Source organism: Leopardus geoffroyi, chromosome A2 (assembly GCF_018350155.1).
Source record: "Leopardus geoffroyi isolate Oge1 chromosome A2, O.geoffroyi_Oge1_pat1.0, whole genome shotgun sequence".
NCBI lineage: Eukaryota > Metazoa > Chordata > Mammalia > Carnivora > Felidae > Leopardus > Leopardus geoffroyi.
In genome coordinates, this window is record NC_059331.1 from 14,912,199 (window position 1) to 14,930,606 (window position 18,408).

Below are 18,408 nucleotides of genomic sequence, written 5' to 3' on the forward strand. Positions count from 1 at the left end.
TTCATTAAAAATTTTTTTTAACACACAGCCTTTCAGAAAGAGACTGTAGGAATTACCTGACCTCTTCCAAACTCTGGTTCAGCCTGTTTTTTGGGGGGTGGGTGAGAGGGAGAGAGAAAGAAAAAGAGAGAGAAAGAGAAAGAGAATCCCAAGCAGGCTCCACACTGTCAGCACAGAGCCCAAAACAGGGCTTGAACCCACGAATTGTGGGCCCAAATCAAGAGTTAGACGCTCAACTGACTAAGGCACCGAGGTGCCCTGTGGTCCAGTCCGCTCTATAGATAGGTAAAGAAATGAAGCTCTACGGTCACCTGGGTGGCTCAGTCGGTTGAGCGTCCAACTTCGGCTCAGGTCGTGATCTCACAGTTCGTGGGTTTGAGCCCCGCATCAGGCTCTGTGCTGACCGCCTGCTCAGAGCCTGGAGCCTGCTTCAGATTCTGTCTCCTTCTCTCTCTGCCCCTCCCCTGCTCACACTTTGTCTCGCTCTGTTTCTCAAAAATAAGTAAATGTAAAACAAAAATTAAAAAAAAAAAAAAAAAAGAAGGCAAGCTCCAGGAGTGAGTTCAACTTCCAAAACAACATCTAGAGAGGGGGCTAACTTCCCCTCTCGGTCTAGTGGACGGTATCTACCACTGGCTTGTGCTGCCATCTCCCTGAAGGAACTCCTTCCAGAAATCTGCAACTTAGCCGCAAACTCTTTCCCAAGGTAACAATGGATCACCAACCTAGCTACCTTCAACACGGGTCAGAGTGTGTTACTCTCACTGAATGTGAACCCTTAGTAATCAGGTGCAGTGGTCTCATCTGGCCCTGAACTGCCTTCTGGCCTCTGTCCGGGTGGGCACGCTGAATGTCAGGGCGGGGTCCGGATTCTTCCTGGGTGTCTACTACCTGCCAGGCATCTGGCTGGGCGCTAGACAGGTCTCATCCTGTTTGATCTGCACATCTACTCGATCTTGTCGATATAAACCCTGGCTTTCCCATCCCCCTTTGAGATGAGGAAACCGAGGCATGGAGAGATTTGCCTAAGTTCCTATTTCTTTTTTTTTTTTTTTTAATGTTTATTTATTTTTGACAGATAGAAAGAGAGAGAGAGAGAGAGAGAGAGAGAGAGACAGAGCATGAGTGGGGGAGGGGCAGAGGGAGAGGGAGACACAGAATCTGAAGCAGGCTCCAGGCTCTGTGCTGACACAGAACCCCCGATGAAGGAGCTCCAACCCACAAACCGTGAGATCATGACCTGAGCCAAAGTCATGCTCAACCAACTGAGCAAGATTTTTTTTTAAATTTTTTAAAAATGTTTTTATTTATTTTTGAGACAGAGACAGAGCATGAGCAGGGGAGGGGCAGAGAGAGGGGGAGACACAGAATCTGAAGCGGGCTCCAGGCTCTGAGCTGTCAGCACAGAGCCCGACGCGGGGCTCGAACTCACGGACCGCGAGATCGTGACCTGAGCCGAAGTCGGACGCTCAACCGACTGAGCCGCCCAGGCGCCCCGCTGAGTTCCTATTTCTAAGAAGCAGGTGATAGGGTACGCTCCCAAGCCTGCTCTCATTCCAGAGCCTGCTGTTTACGCCTCACTACAACCATTCATTTTGCCCCATGACTAGAAAACCAAAGGGAGAGGTGTGCTGGGGCCTCCACCGTGACCTTGGGGGACTTACTGTTTGGTGTCCTGCCCACACACGGTTATGAGGAGGTGGCGGTATCGGCTGGGCCACGTGTGGGGGCGTTCACAGGCCCCAGGCCTGAACTTAAGCATTCTGTCCTCTCAGGTGGGGCCCTGGCTGAGCACCGGCGAACATTTGGAAGGCTGATCCTGCCTTAACCTAGGAAGCAGGAAGGATGTGAAGCTTCAGCCAGGAGAGTCACCCTAAGATTGGGTCCCTCAAACCTGCTTCTGGTGGGGAATGCTTCTTGTGGGGCCAAGTTCCAGCACGCCGCTTTTTCGGGGAGAAAGCCCCCCCATGCTAGGCAGAGACCAAGCAGCAAAGGGTCCCACCTGAGGGTGCTGAAAACGGCACCTGTCCCCACACTGTGCCATGTGCGGACAAGCAGCCACTGTGACATCACCCAGGCAAGAGCTTGGCTTTTTGAAAGACTAAAAGCCAAAGCCCTTGGAGGGATCGGAGAAGAGCTACGAGAGAGAACGAGAAAACAGTCACTGCAATGGCACCGGGCCACAAGCAGGACAGCCATTTAGCTTTCAGATGTCTGATACCACTTATCCCAGACATCAGTAAGTGCCATGCAAGAGCGGAGCCCTGGAGGAGCCCGGGACCAAGGAACAAGGCTGTCCAAGTCCGTAGCCCCTGCCTACCAAGGCAACAGGCTCTCTGGCACCTATTTGAGGGCTTGGAGACAGATGGATGCTAGTGCTAAATGAATACTGGGCTTGGAGTCAGGACGCCAGAATTCTATTCCCACTCCTACAGCTTCCTATCTCATGATCTCCGGCAAGACAGTTGCCGTCCCTGGACCTCAGTGTCTTCATCCATAACTATATATTTTTTAATGTTTATTTTTGAGGGAGAGAGAGAATGAGTGGGGGAGGGCCAGAGAGAGAGGGAGACACAGAATCTGAAGCCGGCTCCAGGCTCTGTGCTAACAGCTCAGAGCTGTTAGCACACAGCCCGATGTGGGGCTCGAACCCACGAACCATGAGATCATGACCTGAGTCGAAGTCAGACGCTTAAAACAACTGAGCCACCCAGGAGCCCCAGTGCCGTCTTCTACAAAACAAGAGAGAAGACTGAGCTGATTGCTAAGATCCCTTTCAGGGTTGAGATTCTGATTTCTTTGTTCTTGTGAACAAATTCAATGTTTTCATTGTGAATTTCTTGGGTTTTATATTTCTACCAAAAGCATCCCTTAACTTCCTTTCCTCGTTGTTTGCTAATATTCAAACAGAAATCCACCAATAACTGTTAGCAATCTTCCTGAGCGTGTTCAGTTTTTCAATCAAGTATGGCATGTAGGGGCGCCTGGGTGGCTCAGTCGGTTGAGCGTCCGACTTTGGCTCGGGTCATGATCTCGCGGTCTGTGAGTTTGAGCCCCGCGTCGGGCTCTGTGCTGATGGCTCAGAGCCTGGAGCCTGCTTCGGATTCTGTGTCTCCCTCTCTCTCTGCCCCTCCCCTGCTCATGCTCGGTCTCTCTCTGTCTCAGAAATAAATAAAACATTAAAAAAAAAAATTTCTTTTTTTAAAGTATGGCATGTAATTACCATTTCCTTTTGTTAATTCACTTAATTTTTTTTTCAGAGTGTAAAAAGCACTATCAAAATGCATCCAAGTGGTAAAAGAGAGAAAGCTTGTAATAAATTTTGTTATTCTTTTTAGAGAGAGAATGTGCAAATTGGGGGGAGGGGGAGGGAGAATCTTAAGCAGGCTCCACGCTTAGCTCAGAGCCTGACGTGGGGCTTCACCCCATGACCCTGGGATCATGACCTGAACCGAATTCAAGAATTGGATGCTTGATTTAAGGTTTAAGAGAGAAACCTTAAAATCTAATGACCATTTTTCATTGTTTAAGTATATGTAAATCCATGATCGGTTCTGAGCTTTATTTACCATCTGGTAAAGATACAAATTTTAGGGTAAAATGAGGCTTAGAGAGGTTAACTGACTTACTCAAAATCAGAAAAAATGACGTGCAGCAAAGCCCAGATCACTGGAGTAGACACCCAGTAGTCTTTCCACCATAGATCATTAGTTTCCTCATCATCTGGCCTTTCTAGATTGTCTGCTATTTCTTGGTTTAGGAACACACACATAGCAAAGCCAATACTGCAACAGGACCGTGGCCAGAACTGCCTTTGTCCCGCTAGGTTTATTTTTCTAAGGTGAGGTATCTATCCCACCCAAAGGCATTCCATCCCCACAGACCCTGACAAGGAGAAATTCATGTCTCGGGTGGCCCAGAAAATTCAGGGTTCACATGTCAAGTTTCTACATTCCTGGAAGGTTCTAGTTTGGAGGAGAGAAAAGATGGAGTTTTCTTGGTATTTCCCTGCATTTCTTGGAAGAATAACTGAACTAGGTGGGACACGGAACTGGAGCCTTCTTACCTTCAGAGTTCACAGCCAGGAATAACCTAGCCGTTGTTTCTGGAAATCCGCTTTCAAAGAGGAAAGCAAAGGATGAAAACATGCAAAACCAGGAAGAAACTGGAGGCATGGCATTTGCTTCCTTTTTTTCCCCAACAGGTCAATATCCAGACCTCACTCCACCACTTCTGTTTGGATTCTGTGGCTATCAGCATGTGTAAGTGTGCTTAAGTATTTCCAGATTTGCTAATCAGAATATGGGACCCCTTTTTTTCCACACGTGCCCTAATGAAGGACTTAAGAAGCGCCCCACTGCCCGCTCAAAATGAAACACACGTGAAGACCCTTCCTCTAATGAGAATAAGCATCACCCATGTATTCCTATCAATTTTTCTACCAGTGGAATTACAAGTTATAATTTCTAGAAGAGAAAGACCTGCTGGCCTGACAGGTTATTTACATCGAGTGTGTTTTCAGACAAGGTACAGGCAGGACAAATCAGAGGGTTTAAAGGAAACAGTTCTATAGGGAAACAGGGTCGCTCACTTTTGCTCTTCTGGGGTGCTGGGCTGATTGTGAAAATGCAAAGGTAAAGAAAAGCCTAGAACTTGGCTACCTCTCTTAAAGACTGGGAAGAAGATGTTCCCCTGCTGGGCTTTGAAGAGCTCTCTGCAACTTTGACCCCACAGACTCAGCATTGCCCCAAGCTCTTCTGTAACTGGCTTTTATTGCTTTAATTAACCAAGGCTACGTGGGACAGATTTACTCCACCTCGGTAATGTCATTGTTGCTTGCGAGTGGCTGGCAGCAGCCCTTTACCTCTCCCCCTTGATGCCTGGCCTGCACAATTAGCGCCTTATTATAGGTTGGCCTCACGTCTAATTACTACACGGGCTCAACTGAGCACTTTGTTTCATTGTCTTGTTCATGGGCTTGTTCAAGTGCCTGGGCTCCCCAGCTAGAGTAAATCCTAAACTCCTTTTAGGCAGGTGTGTTCAGTGTCTCACCTCTTCAGGCCCACAAGAACACTAGACACTCCCAGGCCTGCAAACAAACACTTCCTGTTTGAAGAGCTTCCGGATGTCTATTCTGGGAGGAAGGCACATGGTTAGAATCTGGGTCTCCATCCTCCGTCCCAGATCCATCATCCTTCTCTGTCGTTGAGGGCTCTCCTCAGCTACTCTGAGTTAAGCTGTACTTGGCCTGTGTGTAACCTTTTCCCTTATCTGAAAGGATCGACTGAGGGGCGCCTGAGTGGCTCAGTGGGTTAAGCGGCCGACTTCTGCTCAGGTCACGAGCTCGCAGTTCGTGGGTTCGAGCCCTGTGTCGGGCCCCGTGCTACAGCCCAGAGCCTGGAACCTGCTTTGGATTCTGTATCTCCCTCTCTCCCTGCCCCTCCCCCACTCTCGTTCTTTCTCTCACAATTAAAATAAACATTAAAAAAATAATAAAAGGGTTGACTGAAACAGACATCGGAGTGTCCCCCTCAGCACCACGTTCTATGCAGTTTTCTACATTTCCTTTAGAAAAAGGATTCAAGGGATGTGAACTTATGCTTGAAGAGCTCCTTTGTTTTTGGAATAAAAAGTACAGCTTCTAGGGCAGTTATCAATTCCATAACAAACACAGGCCTCCTTCACCAAATACTCCAGGAACACAAAGGGGAGCGTGGTGGGAAGACTGCATAAAGGGATGGTTAGGAGTGCAAGGATGGGAGCTGGATTGCCTGGTCTCAAATCCTGGCCCTGCCATTTTCTAGTCATGTGACCTGCGACCTTGATCAAGACAATCGACCTCTCTGCCCCTCAGTGTCCCAATATGTAAAACTGGGATAATACTTGCCTCATAGGGCTCATGTGAGGATCGAATCGGTTAAGAACAGTGCTTAGGCGCATAACGGGCACTATGTAAGTTAGTGTTAAATAAAATTAATAGAGTACAGAGATTCAGAATGGACAGACCTACAAAACAGTATGCCCCCCAAGGAATCTGACAGTGATGGGAAAACATGTTGGTTTTACAGACTAAGGTGTTATCCTTGGCTTCTTCGTTTTCTGGCTAATGTGCATTCTTTGAATTGCTCCAATAAATCAAAAAAGAAGTCTGAGTTTGTGAGTTTTAAACATGTGTAATGCATTGTCACAACCAATGCGATAAAAAATGTTTTGGAAGCATTGGAATAGAATGATTAGTGAAGGTGCTGTTGTTTCAGTAGAGAATTTAAAGTAAACATTCCACTGTTTACACCTTTCAGACCTAGTCAGCCTGAAATGTCAGACATCATTCATAATATTAATATCATAATAATATTATTATGCCAACCCTTCTCCAGCAAGGAAACTTTAGCCAATTGTCAGGGGAGTGGTTCAAATATATGTTCTATATTTTTAAAGACCTGTTGAAAGATTTCTATATAAAGATGATTCCATGGTATCCAACTCAGACTCTTCCATCTTTAAAAAAAAAAATTTTTTTTTAATGTTTATTTTTGAGAGAGAGAGACAGAGCGCAAGCGGGGGGAGGGGCAGAGAGCGAGGGAGACACAGAATCTGAAGCAGGCTCCAGGCTCAGAGCTGTCAGCACAGAGCCCAATGCAGAGCTCCAACTCCCGAACCGCAAGACCATGACCTGAGTCTAAGTTGGACGCTTACCCGACTGAGCCCCCCTTCTGTCTTTTCTGATCTGTCCATTTGCTGCCACCTTTTAAACCTTCAATCCTCTTAGATATCCTAGCTACTAAAATTCCATGTCCAGGGTCTCTACTTTCTGAGCAATCTTCTAGAATAAAATATCATTTCTAACATCAGCAGTCCCTTGTTACCTCATCAAAAAGATCCCCATGTGCCACAACAGGTGGGGCACCTGTGCTTTCATTCAGAAGAAAACCCTTTCGGCTTCACCTCTCCCAGTTTCCCTGAAGGGCAAAGTCCAACCATGTGAGATATCTTCCCTATAAGTGCACCTACGGAGAACTATGCAGAGACATAAGAAAGAACTGATGTCCAGTCTACTAAGAAGTGATCATTTATTTTGGAACTCAGCAGTTTAGAACTTAAGAGTATGGGCAGGTCCTTCTTCCCTGTACCCTCCTCTGACCCACCTCCCTAACCCCAGTGTGCTCATTGGTGCCACCATCATAGCTCTTAACCACGTCCTGTGGTTAGGTTGACCCAGAGCCTTTCCCTCTGCCTGGGGAGCTTCTCTGGGCAGAAGTTGTGTTTTATTTGTTTCAGTGTTCCAAGGTTGGCACAAAGCCCATCCATAGTAAGCTCTCAGTAATCTGTGAAACAGTACTGAAGCTACTATCTGAGAAATACATTCTTTAGATGATTAAGCTGTCAAGGGTTATTGTACTTTCGCTTTTGAGAACAGGGAGGCAGGCTCCTTAGAAGAGGGACATTTGGAAAAGTCATCAGATCCCCTTGCTTCAATCACTTTGGGTTAACTTTCCCCCATTTATCCACATAACCTTTTTAAAATCTGTACATACCCTATCTGCCTCACCTTAACGGGCTCCTTCAGTGACCCTATATTCACCTTGCAGGTATCCTTTCTGGATATCTAAGGCCCATACTTTTACTTCGCTACCGCCAGGTCTGGCTTTTTTTCGGCTGTGGGGGGGGGGGGGGGCAACAGTCCACAGCTCCCAGCTATCACTCCCTTAGGCCGAGCTTCCAGCCATCGCTGGAGATGGCTGGGCACTGTGTCCTTCGCCAGCGCCGGTTACCAAGACTCTGCCCCCTCCTCTGGGAGAATGCTCCAGCGACCACCCCGGACAAGGGGGATCCCGCAAGGTTCTGCGTGTGCGTCTGGTCAGCCCCAGAGAGCGGGCAGGGAGGTGGAATCCTTGGGGTGTAGGACGCCTCGGGACTAATGGGCACTCACTTCTGGCTCGGACCCTTCCCACCGAGAAGGAAGTAAAGAGGGCTTCATCGTCTCTTCTTTTCAACCATTCTAGGGACTAGGGAAACGCAGGAGGGAGGGCGGGGGGTGGGGGGAAGAGAGGAGGAGAGCAAGGAGACAGCCCCTCAGGACAATCACGACGTCCGCCTCCCCTCACTCGGGGTCGGTCTGTCTTCTCTCTCTCCCTCTCGCTCTCTCTCTCACACACACACGCACACGCACACACGCGCGCACGCACGACCTGCTACTTCAACTCCAGCTCCCAGCAAACTGCGACGCGCGCCTCTCCCACTGCAAGTCCTAAGCTCCCGCCCCGGCCCACGCCTCTGGCCTCACCCCAGCCTTTTTCACTCAACCCCAGTTCCCCCTCCCCACTGACCGTGAAGCCGGAGGCAGTTCCCCAGTCCCAGGCCCCCGGTGGGGCTCCCACCGCCGCCGCCGTCGCCTCCCCCTGCAGCCCCCGACCCGGGACCCGGCCTCGGGCTGCAGCGATGGCTCCCCGGCACGAGGCGCCGCGGCTTCCTGGACTCGTCCAGACACGGGGCGGCGCGCAGGAGAAGCCCATCGAGCTGCCGGCGGTGGCGGCAGCAGCGGTGGCTGCAGGAGCGGCCGCCGCGCCGGCTGATGACGCACAAGCGCATGGGTTGGGGGGGGGGGTGGGGGGCGCGGCCGGCGCGGGAGCGACGCGAGCCGATGACGTGCGGCGAACGGGGCGGCTCGGCAGCATGGCGTCCGTGGCGCTGAGCGAGGCCGAGAAGGTGTATATCGTGCACGGCGTTCAGGTAGCTACGCCGCGGCGTCAGGCCCCGGGTGCCCCTGGCCCTGCGCGTCTCGGCGCGCCCTCGGTTCGCTCGGGAGGCGGCGGCCAGGCGGCGGGCTGGGTTTACCTTGTGGTTAGAAAGCACGGCGGCCGGCGTGTGCCGCCCGAAACGCGCGATGCGGTTGTGTGCAGGACCCCATGGCGAGCGTCCACTTAGGACTGTGTGCGTACCTGCAGCCTTCCGCGTGTACAGGGTTCCAAACCTGGATGGGAAGGGGTGGGCAGTCCCTGAGGCCTTTTCTCAATGAGGGAGCATCGCCCCCGGGACAGACTGTTCAGCTCTCGCGCGTCGCATCACTGGGCTGAGCCTCGCTTTTCTCTAGTAGGAAATGGGGGTTGGCGGTGGGCTTCTGGCCCGCTGTTCCTTACCTCGTGGTTGGGAAGCACAGGGAGAGAAGACACTGAAGCGAAAGCGCTTTGAAAATACAAATCGCCCACCGGAGGGGCGCCTGGGAGGCTCAGTCGGTTAAACATCGGACTCTTGATCTCAGCCCGGGTCTTGATCTCGGGGTCCTGAATTTAAGATCCGGATTGGGGGCTCTGCGCTGGGCGTGAAGCCTACTTAAAAAAAAAAAAAAAAAAAAAAAAAAAAAAAAAAGGCGGATTTACAGCCGGTGGCCTTAGTTCTGTCGTGGAGGTCTGAGATTCCCAGAGGCAGCTGTAACTATAGTCAGATCTTCTGTGCTTAGCCTTCAGTCCCAGGTCTTGACCTCTCCAGAGCGAGAGTTGGAGAATGTTGGGCCTAATGAACTACCAGGGAAAGCCAGTGTGACCTTATCTGTAACCTACCCAGATGTACCTTATCTGTAACACATCCCCAGATGTCTGGGCAAAGCCTCACCACAGTCCTGTTCTTGCCCATAGAGACCTAATCATTTTGTGTTTTACTTTTCACTTTTGGTCCAATAGGGTCGAATTTAGTTCCTGGTGTCCCCTTTCCGTCAGCCTTTGATTCCTTTTTTATTCCAAAGATGAATAAAGTAAAGGCAATGGAATATAAGATGTGTGCTAAGGGAGTGGTATAGTTTGTGGAGATTAAAGGAGCTATGCAATATTGGTCTGTGATGTTCGGAGGGCTTCCCTAAGGAGGTGGAATTGCTTCCCTAATCTATGTCAAGTGTCCCTCCTGTGTATTCTCAGGACTCAGTATTCATTCATTCAACCTAGAACTGAGCTAGACTCAAGGGATAGGAAAGAGCCTGCCCTTATATAGCTCCCATGCCAGAAGGAAGAGACAGAAATTATAGATCTCTTTGTGTGTTTGTATGTCAAATTGTACTGATAGTTGTGAAGGGAAAAAAATCAGGGACCTGATCTAGTCTGAGAAGTCAGGGGAAGCTTCCCTAAGGAAATAGTATTTGAACTGACCTTTCAGTACGCTTAAGAATTAATTAAGTAGGGGGGCGCCTGGGTGGCGCAGTCGGTTAAGCGTCCGACTTCAGCCAGGTCACGATCTCGCAGTCTGTGAGTTCGAGCCCCGCGTCGGGCTCTGGGCTGATGGCTCAGAGCCTGGAGCCTGCTTCCCATTCTGTGTCTCCCTCTCTCTCTGCCCCTGCCCCGTTCATGCTCTGTCTCTCTCTGTCCCAAAAATAAATAAACGTTGGAAATAATTAATTAAGTAGGTTTGAGCCTTGCAGGAGGAAGGGAGGCTGAGTCCACCCACAGGCTTTCAGGCGGAGAAAGTGTGGAGCCACAGGGGTGGGCTGGGAGTAGTGGTGGGAGATTAGGTTGCAGAGGTGGCTAGAAGCCTGATCCTAGGAGTTTTAGAGGCTCAGTCATTCCATCATAGATCTTGGGAGGTAATAGTCTGTTGATGTGTCTGTATGGTACTTTTAAAACCTCGCCAGTGTCCAGCACTTAGTAGATACTCAGTGGTGTTGAGTAGGGTATTAAAAGGGAGGTGAGTTGGACATTGTTTTCATTTTTATTTTTTTTTTAATTTTTTTTTTAATTTTTTTTTCAACGTTTATTTATTTTTGGGACAGAGAGAGACAGAGCATGAACGGGGGAGGGGCAGAGAGAGAGGGAGACACAGAATCGGAAACAGGCTCCAGGCTCTGGCCGTCAGCCCAGAGCCTGACGCGGGGCTCGAACTCACGGACTGTGAGATCCTGATCTGGCTGAAGTCGGACGCTTAACCGACTGCGCCACCCAGGCGCCCCTGTTTTCATTTTTAAAATTAAACCTCTGTCTTACCAGTAGCATGAACATATTAGGGCCACAATTGTTGGTAAATGGTCTGTTCTGTGTATGGTAGAGCCATACAAAGTAACTGACTTTAAATAAATCTCTTCATAAGGACTATTAATGTTGGCCACAAAATTGCTGTATTTATGGAGGAGGGAAACTGAATTTATACCATCTGAATAAAGGTCAGAAGCCAGGTGATTGAGGTTCCACTGACTCAGTTCTAAAATCGCCTCAACTTTTGGGGCACCTGGGTGTCTTAGTCGGTTAAACATCCGACTTTGGCTCAGGTCATGATCTTGCAGTTCTTGGGTTTGAACGCTGCTTCGGGCTCTGTACTGACAACTCATAGCCTCGAACCTGCTTCTGATTCTGTGTCTCCCTCTCTCTGCCCCTCTCCTCTCTGACTCTCTCTCTCACTCTGACTCTCTATCTCAAAAATAAACATTAAAAAATAAAAATAAAAAATAAACATTAAAAAAAGAAAGACTGAGTTAATTTTTTTTAAAATCACCTCAACTTTTGTTTTGTCTTTTGACCAACTTCTGTTTTGGTCTTTGAGTGCCAGTAGTGCCTCGCTGGAATCCTGTTCTTGCCCTTACCTATAGACCTACTCGTTTTTTTATTTTTCACCTTTGGTTCAGTGTGGTCAGTTTCAGTTTCTGTCATCCCTTTCTTAATTTTTTTTTTTTTTCTTAAATTTTTTTTTAACTTTTATTTATTTTTGGGACAGAGAGACAGAGCATGCATGGGGGAGGGGCAAAGAGAGAGGGAGACACAGAATCTGAAGCAGGCTCCAGGCTCTGAGCCATCAGCCCAGAGCCCGACGTGGGGCTCGAACTCACGGACCGCGAGATCGTGACCTGAGCTGAAGTCGGACGCTTAACCGACGGAGCCACCCAGGCGCCCCTCTGTCATCCCTTTCTTTTCAGCCTTTGATTCCTTTACTATCTTAGGGGTATTTCATCCTGGTTTGGTGGTGGTTAGAAGCAGTTGAAATTAACCTCACAATGTGTGTTGAGGACTCAGTTGCTAGTAATGGTAACCAACTAACTGGCCCAAGCAAAAGAAGTATGTATTAGAAGGTTACAAGTGTTTCTCCAGGAGTTCAAGGTCATCTTCAGGCTCTTCCTTGCTCTGCTGCTTTTACGCTTTTGCTTTGTTCTTACCTGTCTTCAGAGTGGCTTTCTGTTTCTCAGGCCATGTGTTAGAAAGAATATGGTTACCTCTTAGCTCCTGGGATTACAGTTCCTCTCTATAAGAAACCGTCCCTTCCTGAGGGAATGGATAGACAGGCTCAAGCTGCCCACTGGGAGGATGAGGCACCCTTGAGAGAGAGCAGTTTGAAAGCAAGCAAGATGAATCATTAGGTCCTGGCAGAATACGGAACCTCATTCAGATAATTCAGGAGACTTTCATGATATCACTCTTGATAATGCTATGGGGGGGGGGGGGTTTCAAGGATCAATAAGAGAGACCAGGGAGCCCAAAGATGAGCAACCAGGGAGTAGATGTTACCCCTGGGCTGAAGGGGGCCAAAGGAGGCAGTTGTGTTACCAGATGCTAGTGATAATTAGAACAGTGGAGGAATGACTGCTCAACAGAAATTGTAGGCTTGGGTAGATGAAGGTGCTGTCAGTAATGTGGTACCAATTAGGGGTGCTGGGGATAGGGAGCGGGGAGCATTGTCTCCTCTCCTTTTCGACCTTTCATTGACCAAACCCAGCCACAAGCCAGTAAAGGGAGCCCAGGTGATGCAGTTTGGAAGGAGTCAGCCTGGTGCACAGATGAGAGCAGAGAAAGATGGAGAATGGATCTGAGGGAGTGGGGCAGGAAAAATGGAAAGGTTGATCCATCAATATTCTTAGCATACAATTGGACTGGTTTCTGTTAGGTTGCCTCTCACCCTTGAAGGCTGAGATATCCCACTTTTGTTAGGTACATATTATAATTTTTTTTTATCTTTATTTTTGAGACACACACACACACACACACACACACACACACACACACACACACAGATGCAAGCGGGGGAGGGGCAGAGAGAGAGGGAGACACAGAATCCGAAACAGGCTCCAGGCTCTGAGCTGTCAGCACAGAGCCTGACACGGGGCTTGAACTCAGGAACCGCGAGATCATGACCTGAGCCGAAGTCGGATGCTTCACCGACTGAGCCACCCAGGCACCCCTGTTAGGTACATGTTATGATTTTTATGTCACTGAATCTTTGAAACAGGCTTGAAGGTGAATATTATTATCTCTACGTTGTAGATGAGGAACTGAGCTCAGACAGGCTAAGTCACTTGTTCAAGGTGACACAGAAAGTGTGTAGTGGAGCGAGGACAGAAATCCAGATCTGTCTGATTGCAGAGCCCATACCAGATCCTCAGGCTGCTTTCCTTCTGCAGTGACAGCCATTGTCTTCCCTTCCTTAAATAAGGATCTGAAAACAAAGGCCAGAGAGAATCCCCATGTCTACTTCTCTTTCTTTTTTCATCTGGAAGCATGTGAGCAAACAGGAAGGAGGAGGGAAAGTTCTGACTCACCCCCCACCCCCTGTACCATTTTTCTAGACTTTAAAAAGTGTATGACATATATTATTATCTTTTCAGGCAGTATTTTTTTCCGTATTGGCTATAAGTTCCTTTAGAACCCTATTTGCCTTTTCTTGTACAGCTTTTGTGTTACTAACTTGTGTCTCAAACTGTTTTTTTCCCTGTTTGCAATAGTCAGGAACTGGGGGACAGATTTCAGAATTTGCAGAATCTAGGATTTGTCCTCTTTGGAGTTTGCTTCACTGGCTAGAGGTGTGTTTTCTTCATGAGAAGACATCGCTAACCTCCGTCACAGCCCAGTGTTTCTGACGCCTGAAGTACCTTTTACTCAGCCACAAAGTACAGATTCCCAGGCTTTACCCGGACCTTCTGAATCAGAACCTCTGGGGCTGGAGCTTGGGAATGGACATTGTCATAAAGTGTTGGGAGATTTTGATGCAGCCAGCAGACATTGGCCCCTGGGCAGACCACTGGCCTGGTCCAGCTGAGAGCCTGCCGTGGAGTCTCTGCTCCCGCCTGCCTGAGGTCACGTGGTCGCCCACTGTGTTTGCAGGCTCCTTTCCCAGCTCTGCCATTCACAGCCAGAGAGATTTTATCTGAGTGTGGAGCTAACCCCCCCCCCCCCGCCCGCACCTGCACACACGCACACACACACATAAAATGAGAACATGTCCATCTGGGGGCCGAATGGGGTTGTGAGGAATGATGAGATGACAAAATATACAGCGCCTGGCATGTGGTCAACCCTGAAGAAACGTTGGCTCCTTTTCAAGTTTGTTTTTTCCATCAGAAGTATGACTTTGTCCCAAACCATACACACTGTAGCCCCAGGCTTCACAGTGACCCCATTAGGGGTTCAGGCTGTGGCTATTGAGATTTAAGCTCTTTCAGTGTGGAAGGCTAGAGATGATTGAATTATCTCAAGAGAAAGGGGATTTGGGGCACCTGGGTGGCTCAGTCGGTTAAGCGTCCAACTTCGGCTCACGTCATGATCTCACGGCTTGTGAGTTCAAGGCCCGTGTCGGACTCTGTGCTGACAGCTCAGAGCCTGGAGCCTCTTCAGATTCTGTGTCTTTCTCTCTCTGCCCCTCCCCTGCTCACACTCTGTCTCTCTCTGTCTCTCAAAAATAAAAATAAAAACATTATAAAAAAATTAAAAAAAAAAAAAAAAGAGGGGATTTGTGGCAAGGGCTAGGAAGTCCCTAGGGAGCTCCAAGGCACCACATCCCATGGGCTCCAGCATGGATCACATGGTCTGCACTGTCTGCCTGTCTTTATGTCTCTGGCGACACCTCCCCTTCTCTGTCCTGAAGCGTATCCCTTCTCTGCAGCCATTTGCTGTCTAGCTTCCCTTCATCTTGGTATAATCTGACCCCTCCCCCAGCCCCCGCCCCCTGCCTTTTCTTCTGTGTGGCCTCTCCAGCCTCCCTCCACACCTGACGTTTCCGCTCCTCTTTAACTCCCTTCTTCTTGAGTATTTCCCAGGTCAGAGATCACATTCCAAGGAGAGAATATGATTCATGCCAGAGGAGCTGGTTGCTCTCTGGGTTGTGAGCACCTACCATGGGCTCGGGCTGTTGGGGGTGGATGGTGACTCGGTCATGTGGGCTCAGTAGACACGATAGGCTTTCCAGAGGTCTGTTTACTGGTGCTCTGGCCACGACCTGGACATTAAACTGGACTCCATAGGTTTAGACCAGTCCCTAGCAATGGATTAGCCCCACCAGGAGGCATTCCCCTTGGGGCTTTGGCAAAGCCATGTTATGGAATTTTTCTTGGCAGTTGAAGGGAGGTGTAGCTCAGCTGATGGTTTCAGTTTCTTTTCTGTGGCTCTAGCTTTCTTCGTAAGCATCGCTGGAGGAGCAGCGCAGAAGGGGGAGCAGGGCTGAGACAGGTCTTTAGCTGTAAGATTGAGCAGTCGGTACTCAGCTGCTCAACCTGGCCGTGCAGAACTGGAGCCAGCCCTCAGGGCTCTTGATCTGGAGCCCCATGCCCTTTCCATTTGCAGGCCCACGGCACGGAAAGTCCGCGCTCAGGCACTTTACAAGGTGAACAGAATCCCACCCTTGCGAGGAAATGCAGGACTACTCAAATAGGCTTGGAGGGGGAATGAGGATCGACATCTGATTTTGCCTGCGGTGACTTGAGCGGGGCCTGCAGAGCTGGGTCTGATGTGGTGGTCCTTCTAAGTGGGGTCATGTGCCAGTAGGGGTGGCGTTCCAGCTACCGTTCGCTAGCACGTCCGAGGTGTTGGACATGTCAGAGCAAGGTGGAGGGGGTTAACATCACTGAGGACACAGTCTAAACCTCCCCAAGCACATTAGGCTAGCAGAGCCCACTTTCAGCTTCGGTTAGGGAGCCATAGGACTGGGTTGTCTGGGTGTGAGGAAAGCAGCTCTGGGTGGAGTCACCTGTCCTTCCAATCTGTCACAAACAGCGAGACTGGTGCCTCAGGGACCTCGTCAGTAACCTCTCTCCACGGTTGTTTTCGAGGATTCGGTGAGCTGATACGCGCCCCAGAACAGGAGAAGGGAACTGTGGAGGGGACATTCTGCGTGTTACACTGCGCTGAGGGTCCCCTGAAATGACTCCTGGCTTCTGGATTCTCCTTAATTCTGTAAGGTTGGGGTCAGTTCCCCTTTCTGGACGGACAGACCCCAAGCTGTTGAGGAACTAACTTGCGTAAGGTCGCAAAGCTGGTATGTGACAGGAGAGGTTTAAATAGAGGCTGGAGGGGACCCCACCACGCCACACCCAACTGTGAGTTAACAACTGGAAAGTCCCGGGAGCCACCCCCGCCCCCTCGGCAGAGAAGGACAGGGCCCCACTTGGTGGTGTCATCCTGCACATGTTGAGGTCTCTGTTGAGTTTTTGAATGAGCTTTCACTTCAGGGCGGCCCCTGTTTAAATGTTCACACAGGGATTAATTCCTTTGCTTCTGAATACTACCAGAGAATAAATATTTTGGTCGGGCCTCTGGCTCTGAGCCAGGCCAAGCAGATTTGGGTGATTTTTAAGCCTTTTATGAGGAATGCTGGATTAAAAAAAAAAAAAAGAAAAAAAAGAAAAGTTGTGGGTGCAGTGATTCATAGACTAATTTGTTTGGGTTTTTTGGTTTGTTTTTCTCTTATTCTCTTAGGTATTTTTTTGTGTTTTTATTTTATACATATATTTTTTATTATATGCTGGTGAGTGGGGGAGGGGAAGAGGGAGAGGTTTTTTGGTTTTGTTTTGTTTTTTTTTAGTTTATTTATTTTGAGAGAGCACCCAAGCTTGAGCAGGGGAGGAGCAGAGAGAAAGGGAGACACAGAATCTTAAGCAGGCTCCACACTGTCAGCACAGCCCGACACAGGGCTCAAATTCATGAACCAAGAGATCGCATCCTGAGCCGAGCAAAACCCAGTTGGCTACTTAACCGACTGGACCACCCAGGTGCCCCAGAGGGAGAGAGACTCTTCAGCAGCCTCCATGCTTAGTGTAGAGCTTGACATGGTGCTCAATCCCATGATCCTGGGATCATGACCTGAGCTGAAATCAAGAGTTGGATGCTCAACTAACTGCCAGAGCCACCCAGGCATCCCAGCGCTCTTTTCCTATCCAAAAAAAAAAAAAAAAAATTCTATGCATGCTTGCACAGAAAAATTTGTAGCTTTTTGTTTATCTCTTATTTGTCACCTGAGCCCTTCCCATAGAGCCTTCCCCAGGGGACAGAGAGTGATGTAAAGGTTGGAAAGGCAATACCTGGTGAGGCCCAGTTTTCTGGCCCCCTCCCAGTCCCATCCTGGAACAAGGGGCATGTCCCGACAAAGGGTTGTGACTAGGTCTTTCCAGGGAAGTGGTATTTTATTTTATTTTTTTAATGTTTTATTTATTTATTTTTTATTTATTTATTTTTTTTCAACGTTTATTTATTTTTGGGACAGAGAGAGACAGAGCATGAACGGGGGAGGGGCAGAGAGAGAGGGAGACACAGAATCGGAAACAGGCTCCAGGCTCTGAACCATCAGTCCAGAGCCCGACGCGGGGCTCGAACTCACGGACCGCGAGATCGTGACCTGGCTGAAGTCGGACGCTTAACCGACTGCGCCACCCAGGCGCCCCTGTTTTATTTATTTTTGAGAGAGAGAGAGAGAGAGACAGAAGGCAGGCTCCTGAGGCGGGGCGTGAACTCACAAACCATGAGGTCATGGCCTGAGCCGAAGTGAGACGCTTAACCAACCCCGCCACCCAGGCGCTCCCCAGAGAAGTGGTATTTTAAAGCCATGGTGGGGAAGCCTGTCACCTTGTGGCCTCCCTGCGTGCAGAGTCCTCTTCATCAACAGGACCAACTGGTATAGCCAGGGAGGCCGTGCTCACTCCTGTTGCACGGTGGAGAGACCCTTTATTTATTTATTTATTTATTTTTTATTTATTTATTTTTTTTCAACGTTTATTTATTTTTGGGACAGAGAGAGACAGAGCATGAACGGGGGAGGGGCAGAGAGAGAGGGAGACACAGAATCGGAAACAGGCTCCAGGCTCTGAACCATCAGTCCAGAGCCCGACGCGGGGCTCGAACTCACGGACCGCGAGATCGTGACCTGGCTGAAGTCGGACGCTTAACCGACTGCGCCACCCAGGCGCCCCTGGAGAGACCCTTTAGAACGCAGGAGGCCACGGGGACTTGTTACGAGGTCCGGCGCGGGGTTCGGGTGCTCCTTATCGGCTGTGGCCTTGAGCCGGCCATTTAGCATCTTTCAGCCTCTTTCCTCATTTGTAAAATGGAATGAAAAAAAGCTCTCTTACAGGGTTATTTTGAAAATTAAATGTGTCAACTGTGTAGCATTTCCTGGCACATCACTTCCTACGTGGTAAAGGCACTCAGGTAGTAGCTACTGTTCATTGTTGCAAATGATTGC

General features: G+C 49.2%; 2 protein-coding genes across 8 annotated transcripts in view; one reads left to right on the forward strand and one right to left on the reverse strand.

Annotated features, from left to right (window-relative positions):
* Nucleotides 1–8,440, reverse strand: part of ZDHHC3 (zinc finger DHHC-type palmitoyltransferase 3) — a 60,346-nt gene extending 51,906 nt beyond the window's left edge. The window contains exon 1 of one of the 7 annotated variants that reach the window (XM_045492594.1): nucleotides 1,665–1,981. The gene's annotated coding sequence lies outside the window, so the exon portion shown is untranslated. Of the gene's footprint in view, nucleotides 1–1,664; nucleotides 1,986–8,327 lie in introns of those variants that run through there. The other 6 variants (XM_045492596.1, XM_045492598.1, XM_045492599.1 and 3 more) reach the window with 6 other exon arrangements.
* The window catches only part of EXOSC7 (exosome component 7), a 38,566-nt gene continuing 28,591 nt past the window's right edge, over nucleotides 8,434–18,408 (forward strand). Inside the window, exon 1 of the mRNA XM_045492590.1 lies at nucleotides 8,434–8,730. Within this exon, the coding sequence (XP_045348546.1) occupies nucleotides 8,440–8,730 (291 nt within the window). The 5' untranslated portion in view covers nucleotides 8,434–8,439. The remainder of the gene's footprint in view (nucleotides 8,731–18,408) is intronic.